The sequence below is a fragment of the Anguilla rostrata genome, chromosome 7 (genome assembly GCF_018555375.3).
Source record: "Anguilla rostrata isolate EN2019 chromosome 7, ASM1855537v3, whole genome shotgun sequence".
NCBI classification, from domain to species: domain Eukaryota; kingdom Metazoa; phylum Chordata; class Actinopteri; order Anguilliformes; family Anguillidae; genus Anguilla; species Anguilla rostrata.
The window spans coordinates 46,182,429-46,207,898 of record NC_057939.1 but is presented as its reverse complement, the minus strand read 5'-3'; the positions used below and the strand labels follow the sequence as shown (position 1 = coordinate 46,207,898).

Genomic DNA, 25,470 nt, shown 5'->3' with positions numbered 1-25,470 from the left:
CTCAGTGTGGATCCCCCAGTTAAATGAAGGACAGATGAAGTAAAGAAATGACGGCGGTTGTTTTATTTTGTCGCGGTTCGGCCCGCAGGAAATCGTCCTGGTGCTGTTTTTCGGTACGGAGTACGTGGTGCGCCTGTGGTCCGCCGGGTGCCGGAGCAAATACGTGGGCATCAGAGGGCGGCTCCGCTTCGCCAGGAAGCCCATTTCCATCATAGGTGAGTCAGCCTGCCGCGCCTCCTTTTTGACCTTACGCACCCCGCCCTTCACCTCACATGCCGCCTCACGCCGACCAATCGCACGATAGGATTCCCATCTTCGGGTTGAAAGAGAAGCCAGAAAATAGCGCTGCATGTACAATGGCTGGTAAATAATATAAGATCTTAAGAAGGCTGAGGTTTAAAAGTGAAGCACACACCTGAGACCAGGTGTTCAGCCAAGCCTCAGCGTTCTCTGTCCGCTCTCATTTTTGAGCTCTCTTCAAGCGGTTGTAGCTTTTAGCACCGCCAAGAAAAGAAAAAAAAGAACCCAATAAACTCACTCGCATGACTAAGGTTGTTCTCTCTTACCTTTTAATTTAAAAGGGATTTTCTCCAGCTTGAATACTTCATAAGCCGAAAAAAGACAATTCCTGAAGTTCAGGAGGAGTCATTAACAAAATTAAAGAAAATTGGTACTTTAATCTCGGAGCAGCTGTGTTGGGCTCTTTTAACAAAGTTTCTTATTTTCAGTCAGATCCTAATTTTCAAAGGCCACACAAAAGAGTTTCTATATGAAAAAATGCAGATTCAGTTATGACTGAGGATTTGAGCAGGAACTTCACTTTAATGTTTAAAGTGCATTGTATTTGGCCTTGTTTGTGCTGGCGCTGTCTCTAATATTGTTGGCTATCATTTTTCATAAGAATGTCTGACAAATAACCTTAATGTACTGTAAAGTAATTGATTTTTTTTCCCCCTCCAGATTTGATTGTTGTTATCGCCTCAGTCATTGTACTGAGTGTGGGGTCCAATGGCCAGGTGTTTGCAACCTCTGCCATCAGGTACTGTACGTTCAAGTGAGGTGGAACGGCCTGATCATACACATTTATATATACTAGTATTTGAACTCATGTACAGTCAATTAGATAGGGGTTAAAATATCTCTAGTATCTAGCAAATCTAGTATTTCACCGCATAATGTACATATTCTTCATAGACCTATTCTTCAGAAGAGAGAGGGCAAAATATTCACTAAATGTTCACTTTAAATTCACTGTTCTAGGTTCTTGTGATGACTGTTGATGACTCTCTCTGTAGTGACAGACTGCCCTTATTCTGCTTTTCATAACGGTGTTTGGCCTTTCAATGACCTTAGTGCGGCCTTAATGCTTGACTTAGGTCTACTAGGTCCCTGAACTATGTAACAACTGGAGTGGCTGTTCTAATCTGTGGGATTAGGAGCAGCTGTTCCAGTTTTAACCAGAATCTAGTTGTTAAAATCCCTGCCAAGGTCATAGCATTTGACCAATCAAATGCATATACTGGTATATACTTTGTTTCATAAGTCACTCTGGATAAGTGTGTCTGCTAAGTTAATGTAATGTCCTGCAATGTCAGGTTCTTATTATACAGGTTTAGTGAGAAACGCAGAGTGAACACTGGATGATCTGAAAGCTGAAGGTCATACTGTGAATATGTTTTGCCTCCAGAGGGATCCGCTTCCTGCAGATTCTGCGAATGCTGCATGTGGACCGGCAGGGAGGCACCTGGAGGCTTCTGGGATCTGTAGTCTTTATCCATAGACAGGTGAGTCTCAGCTAACGGAAGCATGTGGCAGATCTGCATCCTCAGATTAGAGGTGCTGTTCTAGGGTCAGGCTTCATCTGTCTGTATCCTAACCTACTCCATTATAAACTAAAAGGACAAACTGATCCTAGATCCTAGATCAGAGGTCTGAGACACTTTATGAATGACTTTATGCAGGCCCTAGTCCTCTTTCTTTGGGGTAAATTAATGAAGACACAGCAGCCTCAAAAAAAGTCCTATTTTTTCATGAAAACAGCTTCATAAAGATTTTTATTTTTTGTTGTTACCCAATCACAAGTTTACCTTGACAGTTTTTTTTTTTTTAAATGTTTGTACATTCCAAATTCAGAGACATGGACCGATATTGGCAGTAAGAAGAAATGACCTTGAGGATTAGTCCAAGCCCAGGGAACTGCCAGAGCTGTCAGCAGCACTGCTGATCCAAATCTCTGTGATGTTTCTTTCCCGTAAATGCTAGAAATTTCTGGAAATCAGATAATTGGCCATTTCAGCCGGGCTGTTCCAGGTGAGGCACCTGCATGAAGGCCTCAAAGTAAACCGCTAACAGGCACACATTCTCCCAGTGGCTGAGGTTCGGGTGCTGCCTCTCTGTCCTTAAATTTGACTCACAATCAAGTTCAAGTGCTGTTTTTGCAAGTGCACAATCTGTTTGCCAAGTTCAGCACTTGCTAGGAATTAACTTGTCAAACTGCTTGTCATTTTAAGAAAAGAAAAACAATCGCTTTATGTAAAGGTTGAGGGCAAACGTTGATTGAATTCTGGCCGTAGTAACAGACATCTGGCTGCGTAGTTTGCAGGGCTGTGGTTAGGAAAGCGGGCTCATCACCAGAAACTTTCTGCCTTTTTTCCTGGCAGTCCAGAGAGTAGATGCATTTAAAATGATAAAATCATGCAAAGCTTCCCAGAATAACACTGTCTGGCAAGTAAATAAAGGCTGTAATGTTCAATGTCGTACCTGCAGCGTAGTATAATGACCGGCCTTGTAACGCTTAAGTTTTGCGGGTTCAAATCCCAGGTGGAGGCAATGCCATCGTAATCTTGTGTAAGGTACTTAATCTGAATTACTTAAGTGCATTTCCAGCTGTATAAACAGATAGCGCATAGAAAATGTAAGCTCTGTAAGTTAAGATGCTGTGGATAAGAGTGTCAGCTAAATACATTATGGAAATAAAACTTTTGTAGAATGAGGCTCCTGCTGCGCTGAATATTAATGCGCAGTTGCCTGTCCGGTGTTGCCTCCGTCTGCACTGTAATAGAGGCGTCGCTTTGTAAGGAGCGGGAGGCTGCCCGCTCAGTCGCCGCTGTTCGCCTCTCCGCTCGTGATGTGAGTTCCCCTCAGGAAAGCGTCCAGCGAGGCGGGGTGACTTCAGCTTTGAGCTCTTTTGATCTCCGGCCGAAACGCCGGGCGAGGAGAAAGCTGGCAGGGCGAAGAAAGGGAGGGCGAAAACCCGGCCTTTTAAGGCTGCGTTTGACACGAGAGATTCTGAAAGAAAAAAAAAAGAGCGGGAAAAAGTACCAAAAAACGAGGCGGGGCTCAATCGTAAAGAAAAGAATGTGTATGTGAAAGTTTTTATTTTTACTTCATGCAGACATATCCCCAAAAATATTGCATGTTAATAGTTTTACCGTTTTAGTTCATGGAAATGTCTATAGAGATGTTTCATCTGGAAAAGCTATTAAGAATGAAAAAGAGGTGAAGAACGAGCTCATAAAAAATATATGGGTGAATATGGGAGGAGGAGGAAAAATAATGGATGAATATTCTATGGAAAAATACACCCTGAATTCCAGCCATATCTTTTAAAGTGTGGAGACAAAAATACTGGTACAATTGTACAATATCTGTGAAGGCTTTGTTCCAGTGTGTGGATGGGCCCCATTGTCTGGTGTCTTTTAAGGCACTGTTTCAGTGTGTGGATGGGCCCTATGGTCTGGTGTCTGTTAAGGCACTGTTCCAGTGTGTGGATGGGCTCTATGGTCTGGTATCTGTTAAGGCTCCATTCCAGTGTGATGATGGGCCCCACAGTCTGGTTTCTGTGGAGGCTCTGTTCCCATGTATGGATGAGCTCCCCAGTCTGGTATCTGTGAAGGCTCTGTTCCAGTATGTGGTTGGGCCCAAACGTTTGGTATCATTTAAGGCTCTGTTCCAGTGTGTGGATGGGCCACACACTCTGGTATAACTGGCCGTAGCATCATACGGGGAGGGAAGGACTCAGTCGGGTTGACCATCTTTGCTCCCCTACGCTCTCCATCGGTCAATCAGACACCCACACTCTGCTTGCTCAAGCTGTACATACATGTAGCTCATGTTTGTGAAAGCAGAATGTGGATTGTGGTTTGAAAAGAAGCAACGTGATTGGTCCTTCCACATTGGGAGAAAAAGGGGAAAAGCATTAAAAATGGATTTTTTTGTAAACTCTTACAGATTTATTTTTTCTGCCTGTTCCAGGAGCTGATAACCACCCTGTATATCGGCTTCCTTGGCCTCATCTTCTCTTCCTACTTTGTGTACCTGGCTGAGAAGGATGCGGTGGATGAGGAAGGGAGGACTGGCTTCTCCAGCTATGCTGATGCCTTATGGTGGGGTGTGGTACGTCTCTTTAACACTGAAATATATGCTAACTATGCTTATGCTATAGCTCTTTAACACTGAATCATATGCAATGTTAGCTATGCTTATGCTATAGCTCTTTAACACTGAAATATATACTATGCTGACTATGCCAATGTCCAAGCTCATTGATAATGAAGTATGCTATGCTATGCTAATGCTAAAGGTATTTAACACTGAAATATATACTATGCTGACTATGCTAATGCTAAAGCTAAATGACACTGAAATACATAGTATGGTAACTATGCTAATACTGAAATATAAGATAGTGACGGTGTGAAAATGTGCATCGTATCTGAAATGCATTGTCCTGTCAGTGGTTATAGAGACAAATGGGATTTTGGTGAACTTTTGACCTGCTCAAGTTAGATTTTTCCACAAAATTTAGGGGCAGAGACATCCCAGGAACCCTGTAAATATGTGGTCACCTTGTTGCAGTAAACCTCTGAAAAAAAGCCTGTAAAATCATTTTTATTTCTTTGTTTGTTGACGGTGAAGGGTATTGTCACTGATACAGAGAGGCAGAACCTCGTAATCCCTCTCAGATTTTCAACCTGTTAATCCCTTTCAGAGTCCGCGGCTCCCTGACGGTAATTAAACCGCTTAGCCCAGTGTGCTCGGTAATGAAAACCACTCAGCTACAGTAAGTGGTATTTACGCTTTGCGAAAGATGAGGCATTAGCCTCTCTTCATGGCTGAAAGACATTTAAGACCCGGTGCATTAAAGTGTCAGGTTCCTTTAATCTAAACCCCCGATTGCGGGGGCGGCTGCCTTGTTTTCTTGTTTGGGCAAGTTTTGGGGGTCCCTGCCAGTGGCCCCCCGTGGCCTGTGAATGAAATGCGGCTTGTTTCGTGCAAAACCCCCCCCCCCCCCCCCCCGCCCCTGCCCCCCAACCGAAAGGAAACCACAGTAGGGGCTCTCAGCGTCTTTTTGTCTTTAGCAGAACTGGGCACGGACTTAAGAGGTGCAGAGCCAGCGGTTTTGGCGGCCGCTGTGTTTACAGAAACGCTGTAACACAGCTCTGCGACGGGGCGGGGCGGGGTTGGGGGGGGGGGGGTGGTCGTTTCCTCGCATGCTCCCATCAGAGGCTTGTTTTTCACATTTTCGGGGGCCTGCAGGTGCAGAGCACAGCTGTGGACATGCCGCACGCCAGCCCTATGAATCATAACATCCCCCCTCCCCTCTCTCTCTCCCTCTTAGTCTCATACTCTCACCCCCTTCTCGTGCTCTCTGTCTCTCCTCTCTCTCTCTCTCTCTGACTCTCACCCCCTTCTCGCGCTCTCTGTTTCTCCTCTCTCTCTCTCTTAGTCTCATACACTCACCCCCTTCTCGCGCTCTCTGTTTCTCCTCTCTCTCTCTCTCTCTCTCTCTCTCTCTGACTCTCACCCCCTTCTAGCTCTCTCTTTCTCTGCTCTCTCTCTCTCTTAGTCTCATACTCTCACCCCCTTCTTGCTCTCTCTCTCCTCTCTATCTTTCTCTGCCGTACTCCCTCTTTGTCATTCTTTCTCCCTCTCCTTCCCTATCTCTATTTCTCATACACTCTTCTTCACTCTTTCTGTCTCTCTCTGTCTTTCCTTTCTATCTCCCTCTCTCCGTCAGTCAGTCCTTCTTCCACGTTTTCCTTCTGTCTCTCCCTCTCTCTCTCTGTCCCTCTGTCTGGAACACTAAGAGGAAGGGAGGGACAGAGAAAAAGTGATAGTGTGTGTGTGTGTGTGTGTGTGTGTCTGTCTGTCTGTCTGTTGGTTTGTCTGTCATTCTGGCTCAGCCTGGCCATCATTATTATCATTAATGTAAGCAGGAGGAAGCACAGTGTGTGTGAGCATTCGTGTGCACATGCATGAGAACATGGGAGCATGTGTGTGTGAGCATACCTGTGTGCATGCATGGGAGCGTGTGTGCGTGTGTGAGCATGCGTGTGTGCATGTATGGGAGCGTGTGTGTGTGTGTGAGCATACCTGTGTGCATGCGTGGGAGCATGTGTGCGTGTGCGAGCATGCGTGTGTGCATGCGTGGGAGCGTGCGTGTGTGTGTGAGCATGCGTGCCTACATGCAGATATGCGTGCATGCATGCGAGGGGGCCTCAGGCTGGTTGGAGGACTTGTTGAGTCGCTCTAATCCCCACTGCTGCTGCACCACTGACACTCATCACATTTACACTCATGCATTAAGGGCCCATTTTATCAGTGTAGAAAGGAAAATAAAAAAGAAGAAAGAAGAAAACCCTCGGGTCTCACCTTACACCCTTTTCTCAACCGCAGGATTCGGGGGGGGGGGGGGGGGCAGGGTGATGGGGGCACACCCCACTTAAAAAGGGCCCTTTGTGAATCAAGACTCATTTATCACCCGGTGTGGAGGTAAATAAAGGCCATGTTAACAGAAGACCTGTGTGTGTGACACATGAAATACAACCAGTGCCAATTATTCTGAGGTTAGACAGCACATACCAAAGATTTAAGATCTTAGGGCAGAGTTCCCCTTCAGTTCTTTCTTAGTCACTTTCTCTCGCTAGGAGTCAGTTTGTGAAAAGCAGCGCACGCACAGGGAAGGGGGCTGGCGTCTTTATAAGCTGCTGAAGTGGAGTAAAGGAAAACAAAATTCTTAAATTATTTACGCTGACATACATACTTATGCCCTTTTTGAATTCCCATAAACAAGAACATTAATTTAAACTGACACCTTTAAAGCGGCTTATAAAATGATATGTTTGTTTTTATTTTTTCATCAATTCTTCACAGGCATTCTGGTATACGTGTGATTTTGGAACGCCTTCTTAAAAACCTGCACTGTTTTTAGAAGTTTGAAGTCCACCCTGCAAACCCAGATGCCCAATATTAATAGTATATTATTAATATTAATATAGTTTGGACACTAATAAGATTCCAGCAAATTACTGAAAATCATTAGACACCTTTTTTCTTTTTTTTTACCATTATCGAGAACCAAATTTTCCTTTCGTATGTTTGTATGTTTTTGGTTAGTAAAAGTGATTTTACTACTTTCAGTGAGCTTCTGCAGGTTTGATTGAAAGCAGGTCAGATGGATGTTTTTCCGGTGTCCGAGCACGTTGCATCCTCTCTGCAGGTCACCGTGACGACGATAGGCTACGGAGACAAAGTTCCGCAGACGTGGATTGGGAAAACCATCGCCTCCTGCTTCAGCGTGTTCGCCATCTCCTTCTTCGCCCTGCCTGCCGTAAACAAACTTTTATTTCTATTTTTAAATTATTTTTACTCTCGATTATTCTCTCTTCTTCGATATGTGATGCCCTCTTGTGTTCCTGGCCCTCTTATCGGCCCGTCCCTTGGCAGTGTTGAAGAGCACAGACACGTGCACGCTCTCACCGAAGAGCAGTCGCTGAGTGTGGGGAGTGCACGTAATGCCACCCAGCGGCTCTCCTGCAAATCCCTTTTCTAGACATCAAAACCCGGGCCTGAGAAACCGGGACCAAAACGTCGCGTGGACATGGCACACAAACTCAACTTCTGTGTCCGTTGTGGGTTTTGTCCTGACTAATGGAGCACAGCTTTTACCTGAAATGACACAAAATCCAGATTCTGGCCAAAAGAAATTTGGTGAAAAATAAACTCAAAGGAGGTGCAGCACTCTACAAGAAAAAATGATTCATTTCAGGGAAAAGTGTATAATGTTTTGACCGTAGCCTTCATCCAAATGGCTGAAACTTTGTTTATTTTAGTCTGAAATAAATACTTTTTCTAGTAGAGTGATGCACTTCCTTTGGCCTTAAGTTTGGCTGATTAAGAAGTGCAGTATTTAATTGCTGATGACAGACTGTACTGAAAAGCCATCTGCTTGGGATTGGAGCTTGCGTGAAATAAGGCTTTCTGTGCCGTTACAGGGAATTCTGGGCTCAGGATTTGCCCTGAAGGTCCAACAGAAACAGAGACAGAAACACTTCAACAGACAGATTCCTGCCGCTGCCTCCCTGATCCAGGTACAGTATAGAGACTGGAATCACTGATCCAGGTACAGTGTAGAGACTGAAACCGCTGATCCTGGTATAGCATAGAGACTGATTCAGGTACAAGGTTCACTGAAAAAAAAAATGAGTATGATGTTGTGTGAGGATTTTTTCATGGATCTCTTGAATTTACTTCCATGAGTTGAAATGGAACTGCGCTCATCCCTGACCAGAGCCAGAATATGGGATGTGTGAGATTTAACAGTAGTTCCTGCTCTCTGCGAGGCCAGAGGCCTGGCCTTGCTTTCTTACCTTTCTGCTGCAGTACGTGACTGAGAACAATGGTGCTGGACCTGTGTTTCCTGACAGGGTGTGAACAAGCATGCTGGACAAATACTCATCTTTTATTTACTTCAGGTCTTGTGCAAAGTCTCTCTCTGATGTCAGTGTTTCAGTATTTTTAAAAAAACACCCCGCCCCTTTTAAAACTTTTGCAACAACTTTTTTCCTTTAGATCTGTGCCAATGTAACTCTATAAAATTTAGTGGAGAACAAATAGTCTGGATGATCTATCTCCATCCTCGGTAAAGGTGAACTGTCATGTGCTCCCTGTCTGAGACAACAGGCAAATATTTGGCATTTTTCAAATATTTGAATATGGGGGGGCGGGGTGGGGTGGGGTGGGGGAGGGGGGGTTGAACGAAGGATCACAATGAGCGTATTCACCAAGATGGCACGAAATCATCGCGGATAGGATACGTCAGCCCAGATGACCTCACTTGCGGCTCAGAGACACGCAAAAGGAAAACACGGCGATGGCTTAATGTGATGAAATTCCCTATATGGGCCCGCCAGGTGTCATTCCCGGAGATTTACGGGCATTATCTCCGCTCTCGCTGCTGGGAGATGTCTGGGATAATTTGCTCAGCTTGCGGCTAGAGCCTGTTTATACAGCGGCGTGGTTTAGTGGGTAGGGAAGTAGGGAACTGGGCTTATGCTTCAGAGGTTGCCGGCTCGATTCCAAATAGGGCATTGTCATTGTACCCCTGAGCAAAGTTCCTGAGATGCTTCAATTAAATTTCCATCTGCATTAATGGATAGTGTGTAATAAATTCTAGGTATATGTCTGCTAAATGTATATAATGTGATTCGCAGACATAGTCTGTGCTATAACTGCTTGGCAACATGAAGGGAGAAATCTTTGGAGGTTGTCACGGTTATGATGTGCTCTACCTCTTCCTCAGACGCTGTGGCGATGCTATGCGGCAGAAAAGCCGGGAGGTTGCCCAGCAACGTGGAAGATGTACGTGCTGACTGGTGACTACGTGCCCACCACCAGCTCTGAGACCTCCAGCCCAAACTTCAAGTTACTGGTGAACACCACCACCCTCTCAGTTCTGTTCAGTTAAATTCAAGTATTCTCCATTGCCGTGGCTGCGTATAACAGGGGCCCATATACCTGGCTCTGGAGGCCACCGGGTCTACTGGTTTTTCCTTTCACCTTAAAATCAGCTCTCAGTTCGGACCCAAGAGGCCAGGTCAGTTGAGGTAACTGTGCGACCAAAAAAGATTTAATCAAAATTAATCAAAAATTTTTAAGTGAATCTCTGAGATGGAGGTCACGCGGTTGAAAGAGCAAACTTTATGCCCCGCCACGACAAGTGACTCTCCAGCTCTCCTTTCTCTGAGGAGCACAAAGACGCAGTCACCTCAAATGATGCCACAGCTGTTTTTCACTCTCCTTCTTTTCTCGTGCCAATAAAATTTCCTGCCCTTAAATGACCCAAAAAGCAGTCCAAGATCAAGGCCTGTAGTCATAAAGCATTGTAGAATGGGAGCGCTGATCCAGGATCAGTTTCCTCTATTTTATATCCTAACTGTATTCATTATAAACTAAAAGGGCAAACTGATCCCGGTACTCCTGCTTTATGATTGCATTATTGTTTTTATCCTCAGAACAAACGATCCAAAAGAAAAGCCAAGTCCCTGCGGGACAACGGCTCGGTCCCGCCCATGACCCCCACCGAAAAGGCCCTGTCCATTCCCCACATAACCTTCGACCACATCGACGACAAGGACGAGAAGAAAGAGGTGCCCTTTTTCCTGGAGGAGCCGCCAGGTACAATACCTGCATTATGCCCCCCCTCAATCCCCCGACCCCCCACCCCACCCACACAGGTGTGCTCCTGTTCACTCTCAGCAAACCTTGTCAGTTGTACTGGTGGGTTTGGGACATTATTGCAGCCTAGCCTGACATCCACGACTTTCATTTAGGCATTACAAAACAGCAAGAAGCACTAAGGCCACACAAGGTTTCTATGGTAGACAAAATGTGAAAAAAACAAAGTTGAATTCCTCTTTGTATGTGTGGTTAAAACCCCCCTCAGATAATCTTTTTTTTTTGGGGGGGGGTGGGGGGGGGAGGATTGTAGATGCCATCATACAAGAACACCAGGCCAAGTTGTTTTTCAGTCACTGGGACGCTGCGAGACCTTCAGCCTCGACAGTGGTGGATAATGACATGCTTGAAATAGTTTGCAGTTGAGCTCTGCTCGCGTTTGCCAAGATGAATGTGGTTTTTTGTGATTGGGGATTAGTCAAAGGAAATGGCTGTCAGGTGATCGTTATTGCGAGGGTAAGATGTTTCAGCTGATGAAAAATGTGTCGTCTTTGGGAGGGATGAAAAACAGAGCTGGTGCCAGAGGTCTAAGGAGAAGTATGTGTGTATCAGAATGCAGTAATCTCTGAATTTATCCGGATATTAGCCTACTCAGAGCTAGCTTGTTATTCTGGTTTCCCCTGCAGCATGGCTTAAAAGGCTTAAAAGTGTGCACTGCTTTGCTAGCTGTACTGAGCAGTGCAGTGCTGGCTGTACTAACTAGTGCACTGCTGTGCTAGCTGTACTAAGCAGTACACTGCAGTACTATCTTTACTAAGCAGTCCACTGCAGTGCTAGCTGAACTAATCAGCACACTTGGTGTACTAGGCAGTGCACTGAACAGCTCTGGCCAGCTGTGTAGGAAACTGCTCTAGTTTAAGAACAGTCGATAAAATTCAGCCCAAATGTAACGTGTGATCACACTTCATCTGAACACTTCATGGCAAATATAAACAAAGGTGTTATGGAGGCAGCCCAAGCTAGCCAGTGCTGTCGGGTGTCGGTCTCTCAACATTTAGCAAATCTGCGCTACAACGGTGGTTAGCTGGAGCATTTTCTGAAGTGAACTATGGGGGTAATGAAATGGTTTTTTCATTTAAAATTTTATATGCTGAAGCAATGCAAAGGCCCATGGGTGATGTCATTTGGGGCAATGTTTTATGCATTGAAAATGTATCACTATATATAGTGGACTTGGCTGGTGAGGGGTTCTGAGCTCATGGCTAAGGAATCGAGCAGAACTTCAGGAAGTGGGACCTGAACAAGGCGCAGTCATCTTAACCCCTTCCTGTCCTCTGTGCTGTGTTCTTTTGGGTGGCAGTGTAGCACAATGGTTAAGGAACCGGCCTTGTAATCAGGTTGTGGGTTCGATTCCCAGGTGAGACACACCCTTGGGCAAGGTACTTACCCTTGCTTCAGTATGTATCCAGCTGTGTGAATGTATACTTTGTAAAAAATGCAAACCCTGTGTAAGTTGCTCTTGTTAATAGAGTCTGATGAATGCCAGTAATGTAATGTTCACAAGTGTGCTGTAGGACACAAAATTTGCCTTATTTTTATATTTTTTAATTAGCTCATAGTTTGCCAGGTTACAAGTCTTGGCAGAGCTGAGTATGAGCCCCATACAAATGACATTTATATCACACGTGCATTTCAAAAAAACTGACCGTATGTACATTAATATTCAGGCAGAGAGCAGAGGTGATATCAGGGCTTCAATGTTACCAGCATTAGTGATGAAATGAACATGTGATCAAAATTAACTCCCGTCTCCCGTGTGTCTCTCTATCAGCGCTTTAATGCACCTCCGGGTTTCCGGGTCCTTCATAAATCCTGCGTGAGACTCCCGCTCAGCGTAAAATTCCACAAACGGTCCCCGAAGAGAAAATGTGCTGAGCTGTTTCAAAGCCCTGCGCTTTCGCCTCCCCGTCGCGCCTCTGGGGTCTTCCAGTTGTTTACGGGCAGTTCGTCTGTGTGAAGCCAAAGGCCCTCAAAGCGCAAACGTGATTTATTTTTCAGCCCGCGTTTTAACACCGATGTTTTCTTTCTTTCTTCCCCCACAAAAAAAGGTCCCAACTGCACCTCTAGGCCCCGTCGGTCCGTCCTCTTCCATCAAAACAAATTCATTCCGTTTTTTTTTTGCGCGATTGAAGAGAAGTCTTAACTATACAATAAGGCGAGTACGAGGTGAACAGTGTGAAGGGAAACTAGTATGCTGTTTGTTCATTACAGGGCAGCGGTATGACTAAAACTGTGCAACAGGCGATGCACAAACGCCAATGCATGGGGATGACTGGGCTGGGGGAAACACGTTGCTACAGGGGGGGCCTGCCAGCATGGAGGAAAGTATATTGTTCAAACCGAAGAGTGTGAAAGATGGTGAAAAAGACAGGATTTTAGTCCTCAAATTTACACTTAGTTCCTCTTAAGCAGTCTCTCCTCCCCAGCTAAACTTGCTGCCCCTCGGTGCCCTTTTCTGACCGTGGTGAGATACAGGGGCCAGCTCTCTCGCTGCCCGCGGTTAGCTCTGACCCGTTAAATTTGAACTTTGAAAGCCGCCAGCGGAACGAGACAGAAGAGCCTTCGCCTTCCGTGGCTCCCGGCCCTCAGACGAGGGTATCTGCTGCGGGGCAGGGTCCTCCGAGCTCTCCTCTTTTATGTGCAGGGGACACGGGTTTGAGCCAAAGCTGGGACAAAGCCTTCCCCGCTGGCTCGTTACCGTTTCCAAATGAACGTACAGATTTATGAACCCTGTACTGAACTAAACACCAATTGCAGTCATATCCCTCCCATCTTTTTTTTTATCACCCTGTTTATAACTTTTTGGGGAAATATAACAGAATTCCTGATTATCATGGTGCAGACATGAAACACAATTTAGGTTTAAATTTGTCTGTTGGTTATTTTATTTATGGTTATTTATATGAATGATGAATGAGTCCCGTTGTTGACAGAACATTTAATAAATAATTCAGACTTTGTGTAATTTCTTTTTAAAAAGCCACAAAAAAATGCATCAATCTAGAAATAGATTTGGGATAGTGGCCCTCTCGCTATAATTCCTCTGCTTTTTCGACTGTTACAGCTGCTGAGAAGTGAATTATTGTTGCCTTGAATACATAAACATCGCGCAGTGCTGTCTCCGTGTGCTCTGCTGTACAGTAAGAGCCTCGGCGTGAAAGATGGGAGAGAAACGATGCGTGGCTCCGCCTCCTTCCTCCGCGGACGAGACAGATCCCCTGACGCATCGCCGCTGGCCGAACCTGTTCAATATCACCGTTCGACAAACAAGACCTGACAGCCTTTGCCTCCCACTTTCCCCCCCGCCCTCTGAGATGGGGCTTCCTACTCAAAAATGTTATCCCCCTGAAGTTGCTCTTGTTTTTTCTGAGGATAATCACTCATCTGATGCAGCCTCAAACTGTGGTTCTGTGGACCATAGTGTTCCATTAGAACCCCCCCACTCCCCAAACCCCCCTCCTGGTGACCAGTGCGTTAATAGTTTGTACTGTAGCAAGATGGTTTGTTGCTAAGCTGATGTTACAAGGGTTTCCTCAGGAAGAAAAACATGTTGAAGACACTGTTTTCAAATTTGATCTGAATGTTTTTTCCCTCGTCTCTCCTCTGTAGGACTTGCGAGGATGTTCCGGCAGACAGGTACGTCCTGTACCGCAGTGAGAAGTATTAGTACACCATACTAGTGTACTATATACCATTCAATGCACCACCGTGCTTCACTGAATAAATATTATATTTTGGGCTGCATTGGCTGATGATTTTTAGTGTCTTTCATCAATGAACTGTTTAAGTCTTTGAATCAAAATGTCATTAAGTCAAAAAGATCCACAAAATCTGGATGGGGGTTGGGGAGTGGCAGGACATGGGGTGGGCAGGATGGAGCAGGGTGGTGGTGGGTGGGGCCGTTTGGGAAGAAAGGAGTGGCGATAAGCAGCCATTGTGGAACTCCGCTAGTCAGAAATAAACTCTCCATTGTTTCGCCTTCGTCTGTCCCCGTCTTATCTCCCTTATCTGTCTGCCTCTCCCCAGCTGTGAGAATTTCTGAATGGACTTTCACTGTCCTGGCCCCCAGACACCCCCCCCCCCCCCACCCCCCCAGTTTTGGCCTGGCTCCCCTCAGCCCTCCCTCCCTCCCTCCTTGTTTTCTTTTGCCTGGACTTCCAAACCCAGCCGGTTTGCTGAAATGGGGCAGATATTAATACGCCAGCGTTCTTTGCACAGGACTGATAAGCTGGTCTGCATCTGCCAAGGGTGGGGGGTGGCGGAGGCGGGGGGGGAGGTCTTGGCTCTCCTCGGCCTCCAGCTTACCGTAATTTGTCATGTGACTTCCCCTCTGTGTCCCAGTTTGGGCTGCCCGGTTCGTTCCCGCCAGCGGCGCTCCTTTCTCCACACCCCGCTCGGATTCGATTCGACGAGCTCGCGCTCTCCTCCCAAATGTGTGACGTTGAGTCGCTGCCTCTCCCCCTCCGCAGTAATCCACGAGCTGATATGGTGCATGAATGACCAGCAGGGGTCGCTGGTGAGCCATGAGACACGGTCATCATCTGAATCCCTCTCCCGCCTGGACAGCATGACAGCCAATCACGTGTTACCACTGCTGGCTGCGGTTGCTGCTGGCACTGTCCAGATTTGATACCTTTTAGAGGTCCACAGTAGAGTAAGCCCATGATTTGCTGTGCTCCTCTGTGTTTTTTCATTCAGCTACTTTAACAGTAAAAGCAAAAAAACAGGTGGCCTAAACTTTCTAAACACAGTGGAGCTACATATCAGAAGCTAACTGAAACAAACCCAGTGTTAGTGTCCCAATTATAGTGTTGATTTCCGGGTGTCTCATGGTGGTTCTGGGTTTTGTGGTTTTTTTGCCAAAACCAGCTTCCCACTCCTCCTGATCCCAGGTGTAGAGAGGGTAAAGTACTTTTGCAAAATATAGACTCCAACCTCCATCAATCTGATTTCTGCTTTTCCTGCTTACGCTGATCTTAGGGGAGTCCCTTGGGCTGAGGTTGCAAATAAAATGCAGCTGCTCAGTTTTAATTTTCAGAGGCACATTTAGGCACGAGGCCAGCAGCTCTAGAAATGAATGAAAAAGGGCCAATGTTGAATTGAGTTATCCTCTTTTCATGCAGTCTGCTTCTCTCTCACTACCTCTCTACTTGTCTCTCTTCTTTTCTCTCTCCCCACTCTCTCCTTCATTCTCTCTCTCCCTCCCTCCTTCTCTCTCTCTCTCTTTCTGGCTGTTGCTTATGACTGTCCATACAGCTGGTCAGCAGCACTCCTGGTCCTCCTTCAATCTGAGCTGTCCTCCCTCTCCAGGTAAATGTGGCCTGTTCTGCATCTCCCTAAACCTTCACTGTTCTGCACATCTGTCACACATATGCCGTAATATAACTTAATGTGCATAGATAACAATAAATATACACTTTGATGTGTGTGTGTGTGCGCACAGATGTGCTGCTCAACAGAGAAAATCTACTTGCAATGACAGTCACCGTGACAGGGCTTTGAATAGGTAATAACTGGTAACAACTAGTAACTTAGAGGTTGCACATTCACATCCCAAGTGAGGCATTGCCATTGTTTCCTCAGCATAATAATCAACCTGAATTGCTTCAGCAAATATGTGGTAACATGCTAGCTGTGCCATTTTGGATAAGGGCAGATTCTAAACATGTTAACTATTTATGAATAGTTATATAGAGCAAATAATTTAAGCCTCAATGTGCAGGTTTCAAATAATCCACTCAGCTGCATGTCTGTAGCTACACTGTCATGGGCTTGAGACCCAACACCATAAAGCAATGTAGGATAACCCTGGGTATAGTGGTTGGTCATTGGTTGAATAAAGTGTTGAAGAGTTGGACAAAAACAAAAACCTGAACCCACATTGGCCCTTTCCGGATAAGATTTGACTGAGACACAGTGCTGGAGTAATGTAAGTGCTTGGCCTACCAACGTCTTAATTTCTGACAGAAACTCATCCTTAAATGTAATACTCTTCTGCCAGGAAACTTGTATCCGATGATTATTCCTGTCCCGACGAGACATATCCCTTATGGCTTCAGTCTTCAGGCGCTGTTATTTTTATTGTAAAAATATCTTCCTTGTGTTCGCGCAGTCAAGAAAAGGCTGGAGGGCCCGTCCGTAGACATTTCCCGAACGAACAGCTTCGCGGACGACATGGACTTCGCCGGCGAGGAGATCCCCCTCCCGGTGGTGACTGACGCAGCACAGTAAGTTTGTGTCTCTATCCCCCCCCCCCCCCATTTTAATTCCATCCTTCTTTCTCCCTCACTCATCTTCACCACCCATCTACTCATCATGGCCGCCATGTCTGCTTAGCGCCATTCCATCGCTATCTTCCCCAACATCAGGGGTCCCCAACCCTGGTCTCGGAGGGCCGCAGGACATGCTGGTTTCTGTTGATCCTCAGCACTTATTTACCAGTTAATCTTCTTGAATATACAAGTAACTCACTTCCCCTGGATTCTTAGGTCCGGACTGGTTTCTGATTTTAAGGTGAAATCAAAAGTCAGGAGAAACCTGCTGCTCCACAGGACCAGGTCTTGGGGGCCCCTGGTTTAAAGCAAAGCCCAAATGTCAGTGTGTGTCCTGGAGGTACAGGGGCCACTTCTCCAGTCCCTTTGAACCTGGGGGCCCAAGCCCTGCTCTGCCCTGTGCACAAATGAGGGGTTTGGATTCCGAAATTGTCCCCTGCATCTTGGCTTGGTTCTGAATTGTGTAGTCAAATCACTTGCAGTGTGCATACGCGATGGTGGTTCTGGGGGACGTGTGAGCACGCTGTCTTTTGCTCTGGTTATAACTACCATGAAATTAAAGCTGTCAGCTCAAACCCCCCCCCACCGTATAAAAGTTAAGGGGCGTGTAAGGAGCGTGTCGGCTCTGTGCAGTGACCGAGGCCGTCCTCTGAAGGCGAGAGGAGTCAGAAGGTCCTTTCAACGGGGACGAGAAACTCTTCAAATTTAAGGCCAGTGTCAGCTGTGAATCAGCGTTCAGCTCTTCAGTCTTCCTGTGAGAAAAAGGCGCAAATTTCTTCTGAAACCTTCCTTTGTCAATAATTCTTTGCCGAAGAGCAAAGTGCGAAGCGGATTGTAGTGCATTTGCCTACAGTCTCATTGTGGAATCGGTTTGCCAGAGCAATTTTTTAATGAAACTATCCATATACGCCATGAATTTCATTAAACAATTTTCTTACACTTTTGGGCTAAATTACTTGATTGTAATTCCAGGCATAAAGTATAAAGTAAAAGTATTCTGGTTGTGTTCTTAGCACCCGTGAGCACGAAAAAAACACTTTAAGCTATTTGTGTTCATTTTAAGAGCCACAAGGCTGTTCATATTTCATCTTCGTTATATATGTATTCTTTTTTAATTAACTGACCAAATTACTTGTGTGTGCTTCCCATGATAGGCCACTGTGATATAGTTGGAAAATAATTAATATTACACAATATTCATATAACTTTTGAATAGTATGGTTTATTTGTGTCTAGTCTAACTAATGTCTTCAGGGTGAGTGGATGCATTTTGTACTACATATTTTAATTACTTGGATCTTACTTGGTTACTTGGTGTTTTCGTGTAGCATTGTCCTGTGACAAGCAGGGTGTGTACTGAGCTTCGTGCATTCGCTCTACCACATCAGACGAGAATGTGTGCCGCTCTGCTGTCCGGCCGAATGAGTCACTCTTCGCTTACCTACTTTTTTTGGTGGAGTGGTTCCGTGCGCATAACCGGCGGAAGCCCCGAGATGACCCGTACTTTTGCACAGCCTGTGTGCTATTTAAAAAACGATTGCTCAAGAACAGGAGCTTTGGGACACGCTTATCAGTCAGACGTGTGTGATGATAACGTAACGAGACCGTGCCGGATTTTGCTTCATCAGCGTCTGGAACGGCTGAGCGGAACGGCTCTGCACACGATAATCCTGCGCGTCGCAAACAAGAACAGTTTATATAACGACCGTAATGTATCGAGTCGAACGAGTGATTCATTTAGATTTAGAACACATTTATGCTGAAATTTCTTTTTATACTTTCAATACAGAATTTACGCACAGAAGAATTTAGATATAATGTGAATAGAATTACCGATTACTTACATTAATGTACTTTTTTTAACATGTTTGATTTGTTGGTTAACTATACTGTATCAAAAATAAAAAGCTACGCAACCACTGCAACTCCGAAGGCTCTCTGTGTGTGAACCTTCATGGTCTGCAGGTTTATTTATTTCTTTGTTAATAAATGATTTTTGGGACTGATGTACTGTATCCAGTACATTGTTCCCACTGCTAAATGTGAATATAAATACAGAATTTCCGCGTCTCTCACCAGCTGTTGTTCTGATCGTCGGTTGTGCTTTCCCAGTCCCACGTGAGCTATTGGTCTCGTGTCCATTTAGAATTTTACCAATTTCAACCTTTTTGAAGTGTCACAACTGAAATCACACGCTCAGCACCATTAATATACAGATTCAGACACACATCATACTGGATATTTTATTTTAATTTAGCATCTTCCTGGTCAAATACCATGAGTTGTTGTGAGTGATTGGTGATGTAGATGTATGTGTGTGTCCTGTTGTTTGTATGTGTTGTTTTCATATGTGTGCAGTATATCGGAAACCGTTGCCATGGGGTCTCCAAAGGCGAATGGGTCGGGATGCGCTCTCCTCTCTCTCATGTCTTACTGGGCCACACCCTCACCATGGGTCACAAAGCTTTTTGTCCATCACAGTCCTTTCATCCCCCGTTCCGAAACCGATCATATCACCTCCTGTCCACCTCCCATGCCTCAGTGATGCCTGCAAACTTTTGCTAAAGGCTTTTGCTAAAAAGAAGGCAAATTGCTTCTCTCTTCCAGTCTGTTGACAAGCCCATTCGTGGCAAACGTCCAGGACTCTGTCTCCACGCACGTCTTGAACACGAGAAGGTATTTATGTGGTTTATGCTTTCGTGCACTTGTGTTTTATTTTATTGGCCCAATATACTTCAATCAACATATTTTATCTGTTTGACATCTTGTGTGTTTATTTCTATTTCAAGTTTATAGCTCACTGTACTGTAGCCGCTATACTGACCATCTGCAATTGCTTTTAAATTGAGCTGTAATCTGCATTACAACCCCGATCGAGAGGAGAATGTTGGTTGTGGTTTGAATCTGACCTTCACTGTGTTTGTCTCCATAATCAGTGTTCTATAAGTGTCAGTGCAGCACTCAGCTTCAGATCCTATGACTAAATTATACATTTTTGTTCAAATGCATTTATTCATTGAACCCTTTAGATTCCCTTTAGATTGTGTCATTGTCTGACCTTTTGCCCATGCAGTTGTGTGTGTGTGTGTGTGTGTGTGTGTCTGTGCATGCGTGTGTGTTTGTGTGCACGTGTGTCTGTTTGTGTGTGTGTGTGTGTGTATGTACGTGCGTGTGTGCTTGTGTGTCTGTGTGTATATGTACATATATCTAAAATGTCATAGCATTATGCTATACAAGAACAGCGTGTTCCAATCGCGAGCTTCTCAGATTAGGTTGAATGCAGGGTCGCGGGACTTCACGGGCTGACGGGCTGCTTTGCACGTTCGCTCGCAGGCTTATCAGCAGGGCGCTTAAATCTTATGACTTGGCAGAGGAGATGATTAGGGTGAATTCAGTGAGTCCCGGGACATCCCGACCTGTTTCCCCTGCTCCCGCCCCGCCCCCCCCCCCCCCCCCGCCCCCCGCCCTCCCTGCCCCCGCCCCGCCCTTCTTCCTTCGTGCCGGTCGTGTGCAGAACGCAGTGAACACGCAGCCGCTTTCGCAGGCGAGGAATCGGTCATGTGAGAATAACCCGCCCAGTCTTTAATGATAGAACTGAAGAGCTCTGTAGCTCGCGGCCGAGTCCGGGAGTCGCCTCGCGTCCTGCTGCGGTGCTTCTGGCTGCCAATAGATGGCGGTGTCTCTTAAGAGACGGCACCGCCAGCACCCCGCCTCAAATGAATTCAACCTCCCCCGTTTTTGAGAAGCCAGAGAAGCTTCTGGGCTTCTGAAAAGGGCAGCGGTTTTCTGTGCTCATTCTTTAAGTGGAAGAGCAAGATTTTCTGATGTTTTCATTGTAAAAAAAAAAAAAAAGAAGAAAACAGTAATAAGACACACTCACGAACTAAAAAACCCGTAGGGCTCTTGCCTAGAACCTGCAGCATGTTGTCTTCTTTTTAGGGATGACCCAGACTATGCTATAAGAGTAATTTGAAATGAACTATGTATGTGTGTGTGCGTGCGTGTTTGGGGTGGGGTGGGGGCATACATACAAATGGTCCTGGATGGTATAATCTGAATTCCGAGCATGAACACCATGGAAGAGTACGTATTCATATTCAGGTGGACAATGTTGCTGTCCAGGTTTGTGTGTTTGATACATTATGAGACATGTTTTAATAAGAGATAAAATTAAAACCATTGCTTCGGTTCACCTTGGAATTCAGAGGATTCCTCTGTGATTGGTTCCTGTGAGTTAATGAGGCTGTGGTTCTGTCTGTCTGGAATTCTGTCTATCCCGCTGACACACTAAGTAAACAAATTATGCTGTTAATGTCTGTCTCCTTGTAAATTGTTAAAGGATTGTTTGAGATACTCCACTGCATAAACTGCATGCACTTAAAAGAATGCTTGAAGTCCTCAGCGGTGTAAATAATGCGTGCCAGAAAGACAAATCTTTTAATTTGTGAGAGGCACAAAGTGTGGAATGCTCCCATTGGGATGGGAATGGGGGCGGGGGCTTTCTGTTCTTAAGTGCACCCGCAAACAAAAGGTCCGGGGAAAACCCCGCTTTTACGACGGTGCCGTCTCCCCATTTTACCGCCGTTCGGGACGCCGGCGCGGGCCCCGTCGTCTCCGGGCCCCGCGCCACGTCCTCAGGCCCCTCAGGGGGTGCGCGCTGCCGTCCCACGGTTTTAGGGGCTCCGTAGGGCTCGCGGGGAACCTGTAAAATTCTCTGTGGGTAACCGGGAGCCGGGTCATTTAGCCGGCTCCTAATAGGGCTCCTCTTATTACGGGCTGGATGCAGATAAACAGTTAAAAACGTTTTTTAACAAGGCCTCAAAAGAGCAGAATATGCTCGGCTGTAAGCCCCACTTAATTTCCTTCAACTCAAAAACTGAGGATTTATAAAAGCAACTGGCTTGAAAAATTGCATTCATTTGTGATTAAACTAAACTTTTAGGGCATTGGTGATTTATGATATATTGTATTATGATGTGTATCTTAAAATGTCCTAAAAATTTAAATTACATCAGTGGAGTTTTGTCATTTCCTGCCTTGCGTGTTTTGCCAGAAAATAAAACTTGATTCTCTAAGTTTCAGACGTAAAAATGTTCCACGTATTGAAATATAATAGATATATAAGGTAGGTCTCCATGCATGCTGGGTGTGCTTGCATACAGTATATGGGCGTGTGCTGAAGTCCTCTGAGTCCTTTGATCCTTTTGACTGACAGGGATTCGGTATTAGCGTCACCTCTTGTCTGCAGTTCAAAGCCATTTTTCTGACTTATCTTGTTTGAGATGCGCTTTCATGTGTGTTTGTGGCTGCACTTGTCACAACAGACCGCAAAGGGTCGGCATCAAAGGGCACTTTACTGTGCTCCGTGGCTATGTTTCTGCTTAAAGCATAAATAATAAAAAAAGTCTGGTGACTGTAGTTGAGTCAGCTGAGCCTGAATCACTGTTTAGAATGTGCACTATACTCTGCGGTACTACCAGTGTTTCTTCTTGTTTTCGTACATTAGTAGTTAGGAGAAAGGGTTTTCTTTTTAACTTAACGGCTATGTTCATTTTATTTATTCTAACCATCAACTTTAAACGCTGCGCCATGAGAACAAAATAATGATTTTGCGCGACGTTAAAACGCCGATTCGTCGCAGATGGAGACGTTGGGAAACGCAATGCGGGCGACGGCTGGGAACGGCGAGCGTGTTTGCCGTGCGTGGCGGTGTCAGGGGCTGGGTTTTCTCTTGCGGCTCCGCTCGAAGAATGAAAAGAACAAAATCGTGCCACGGCATCCTGAAACGCGGCCAGCTTCTGGAAAAAAAAGAAGCCAAAAGAAAAACCAAAAAAAAAAAAAGAAACACATCCCTCATAGGCTCCACAATGAAGTGGCAGCACACTGGATTCGTCTCCCCGCGTACAGTATATACACGTGCTGAGTTTTCTCAGACGGCAGTTAATTACCCGTCCTTCGTTCTTTATGTGGCCTGAAGTCTGGCTCGCCATAACCCGCGCGGATAGCTAATATTTACAGGGCTGCCAGGGACTCTCTTTATGATGGAGAAAACAGTGGGCGCTATGTCAGGAATCACGCCGAAATTTACTCTCCTGAGCAGAGGAACGTGTTCCAGCACCCCTAGAGGGAAGGAAGGAGGGGGAAGAGAGAGACCGAGAGAGGGTGGGGAGAAAGAGGGAGCGAGAGAGAGACAGAGAGAAGAGAGAGAGAAAAAAATCTATTATGAACATAAATTATATTCCTTGTTTATACTGCTGTAAGTAGACATAGTGACCACATTTTTTTCCAGTAATGCTTTTCTTTACAGCACTCAGGTGCCCGAAACGATTTGATTCAAGGGGTGTAGTCTGTCCTTAATCGCCGGGCCCTCTTTTCTCTGCGCCTCGCCGAACGTCTGGTAATTACCGCCGCGGTCTGTTTTACTCATAAAAAAACTGTGCGGTGCACGACGGACCAGAAGGACTGCGCGATTGAGCGCACACCGCGTCCGGCACAGGTCGTAAACCTGCGTGACAAAAACGCGAATCTGCAAGCTCCGGCCAGAGCGGTAAGCTCACGGCGTGATTAACGAGCTTGTCTCCGTCGGAGGACCGCGCAGGTAAAAAAAGCAGAAGGCGAGCCAACTCGTCGGACGCGGAACAATGAATTCCAAAGCAAGTTAAAAAAAATGTAAAAGTTTTTTTTTTTTTTTTACTTGGGTATACTGGAAGTCAGGCCGAGGTAGTAAAACGTTCCCCCACAAAGGATTTAATTAAAGAGTACGTTTACACGAGGGGCTGTCGTCGGATTCCCCCGGATTAATGAAGTCTCCTGTTGTTTGTTAAAATTGGGTGTTTATCCCCAGTGTCACTGCCACTTTATTTACGGGCTTCCCCGGAGGAATTCCGCTTAATGATCTCTTACCTCAGGTTTTTAGCGAGGGGTTAAAACCTGGAGAGAGAGCCAGGAAGTGCAGAGTCTCCCGGCACTTAAAGGGTTTCAGGATAGATAATAATTCCCTTGTTTTTTCCCCCCTATCTGTACCTGCTACCTGTGTGTGCCCTACCTGGCAAACCTACCTCACTAGCGCTTCCAAATAAAAATATCCCTTTAGCCCTCTGATGTCTGCATGAGCGATGGTCTGTTTTCTCTCTCTTCCTGTGGGTTGGAACGCTGAGCGTGGTCGTCACGTTTACGTAGACGAGCTGGCCTGGCGGAGACAAAAGCCTGAATGAGTTCATTCCTAAAGCTTCACTCCAGAGACTCAGACGGCTGGTCTGTTTGTTGTCTACCACTGGGCCTCAGAGGTGCCAGAGCACACCCACTTCCCCCCACCCCTCCTCTGCCCATACATCACCTACTAGCCTCATTCTCCCATTCCAAGATGGCCGCTAACTTTTCTATCGAGAATGGAGCCACCTGTGATAACTCTGTCTTTGACCGCGACCACGCCCCTTTACCTCACCCAGCCCAATGAGCACCAAGGAGACAAATAGGCCCAAAACTGTGGGCTTGAGTCATCAGGAGGGCACGACAGGACCACTGGGAGGGGTTAGAAAACCAGGTGGCTCACCTAGCTTTAGCATGGATGTGTAAACAAGCCTATTCAAACCCTGTTGGGGCCATAGGTAACGGTCCCCACAGTAAATACTTTACTGCGTCCCCTTTCTTCAGCTGGTCCAAAATACAGCAGCTAGGCTCCTTACTGACATTCACTCCTGCCTAGAGTGAAACTCCTTACCCAGACACTTCACAGGGACTGGCCCAAAATAAGGAACACTGGAGCACACTTTGCTAAGGGAAAAAGACACTGAACAGGGTAGGATTGACATTTCAACATCAGTAACATCAGTCATACCTTGTTCATTAAACAGTGTCTTTTGCCCTTAGCAAAGTGTGCTCCAGTATTTCTGTCTGGGTAAGGAGTTTTACTGTGGTTTGACCATCCTGGCTGTTGAGCATCTATCCAATCCTCTTTTATTTAGCTGGCCTGAAACAAGTTGGGCTCCTTCTTCATTGGATTTTGTTATGATTTACAAGATCTTGTGACTGACCCTGTTACTGTTGGGAAGGCCTGGTGTGGAAAAACAGCAGCGATCACACAAAAGAGTCCTTTGTTATCAAAAGGACTCTTATGTTATCAGAGTCTTCAGTACAACACACTAAACCGTGATTACACTCCAGACTGCACATGGGCACTACGAATTAAACTCGCCTCCATGGTTCTGCCTGTTCCTGAGAACGCCAGCCTGGGTGTAGCAGGAGTCCGGAACCCTTTCCTGGTGTGCATGCAGGTTCTAGGTTCCACCAGTAGTAGTTTGAACGTATGTCAGATTTCTAAAAAAGCGGACAGCAACTGGCAGTCATTATGAACATAGTACGGGGCTATTTGTTTATAAACGGTCTATGAAATGATGTAATGACATTTTTGGGAATTTAGAAATCCCGCCTAGATGGATATTTGTGGTCCCGAAAGGAAGAAATGTCTGGGAAAATGAGGACGTCTGGCCAGCCTAACCAGGAACCCTGGTTGGAAAGTAGCCGTAAACATCAGTGCCAGCTCTCCCACAGGTCAGGCCACAGTAAAGAATACACAAGAAAAGTTTTTAACTGACCCTCATGAGCTCATTGAGAAAATGGCGTTAACATACGAAATTGTATAAATGATCAGCGTTAAGTAAATAGATAAGAACAGAAGTAG

At 45.7% G+C, this 25,470-nt stretch overlaps 1 protein-coding gene across 2 annotated transcripts in view; it reads left to right on the top strand.

Annotated features, from left to right (window-relative positions):
- The window catches only part of kcnq1.2 (potassium voltage-gated channel, KQT-like subfamily, member 1.2), a 132,310-nt gene that overhangs the window by 19,588 nt on the left and 87,252 nt on the right, over positions 1-25,470 (top strand). The window contains exons 4-15 of one of the 2 annotated variants that reach the window (XM_064344701.1): positions 89-215; positions 961-1,039; positions 1,688-1,784; positions 4,255-4,395; positions 7,502-7,612; positions 8,277-8,372; positions 9,584-9,712; positions 10,296-10,458; positions 14,128-14,154; positions 15,775-15,828; positions 16,631-16,745; positions 19,398-19,466. In XM_064344701.1, coding sequence (XP_064200771.1) covers positions 89-215; positions 961-1,039; positions 1,688-1,784; positions 4,255-4,395; positions 7,502-7,612; positions 8,277-8,372; positions 9,584-9,712; positions 10,296-10,458; positions 14,128-14,154; positions 15,775-15,828; positions 16,631-16,745; positions 19,398-19,466 — 1,208 coding nt within the window. The remainder of the gene's footprint in view (positions 1-88; positions 216-960; positions 1,040-1,687; positions 1,785-4,254; positions 4,396-7,501; positions 7,613-8,276; positions 8,373-9,583; positions 9,713-10,295; positions 10,459-14,127; positions 14,155-15,774; positions 15,829-16,630; positions 16,746-19,397; positions 19,467-25,470) is intronic. The other variant, XM_064344702.1, reaches the window with a different exon arrangement.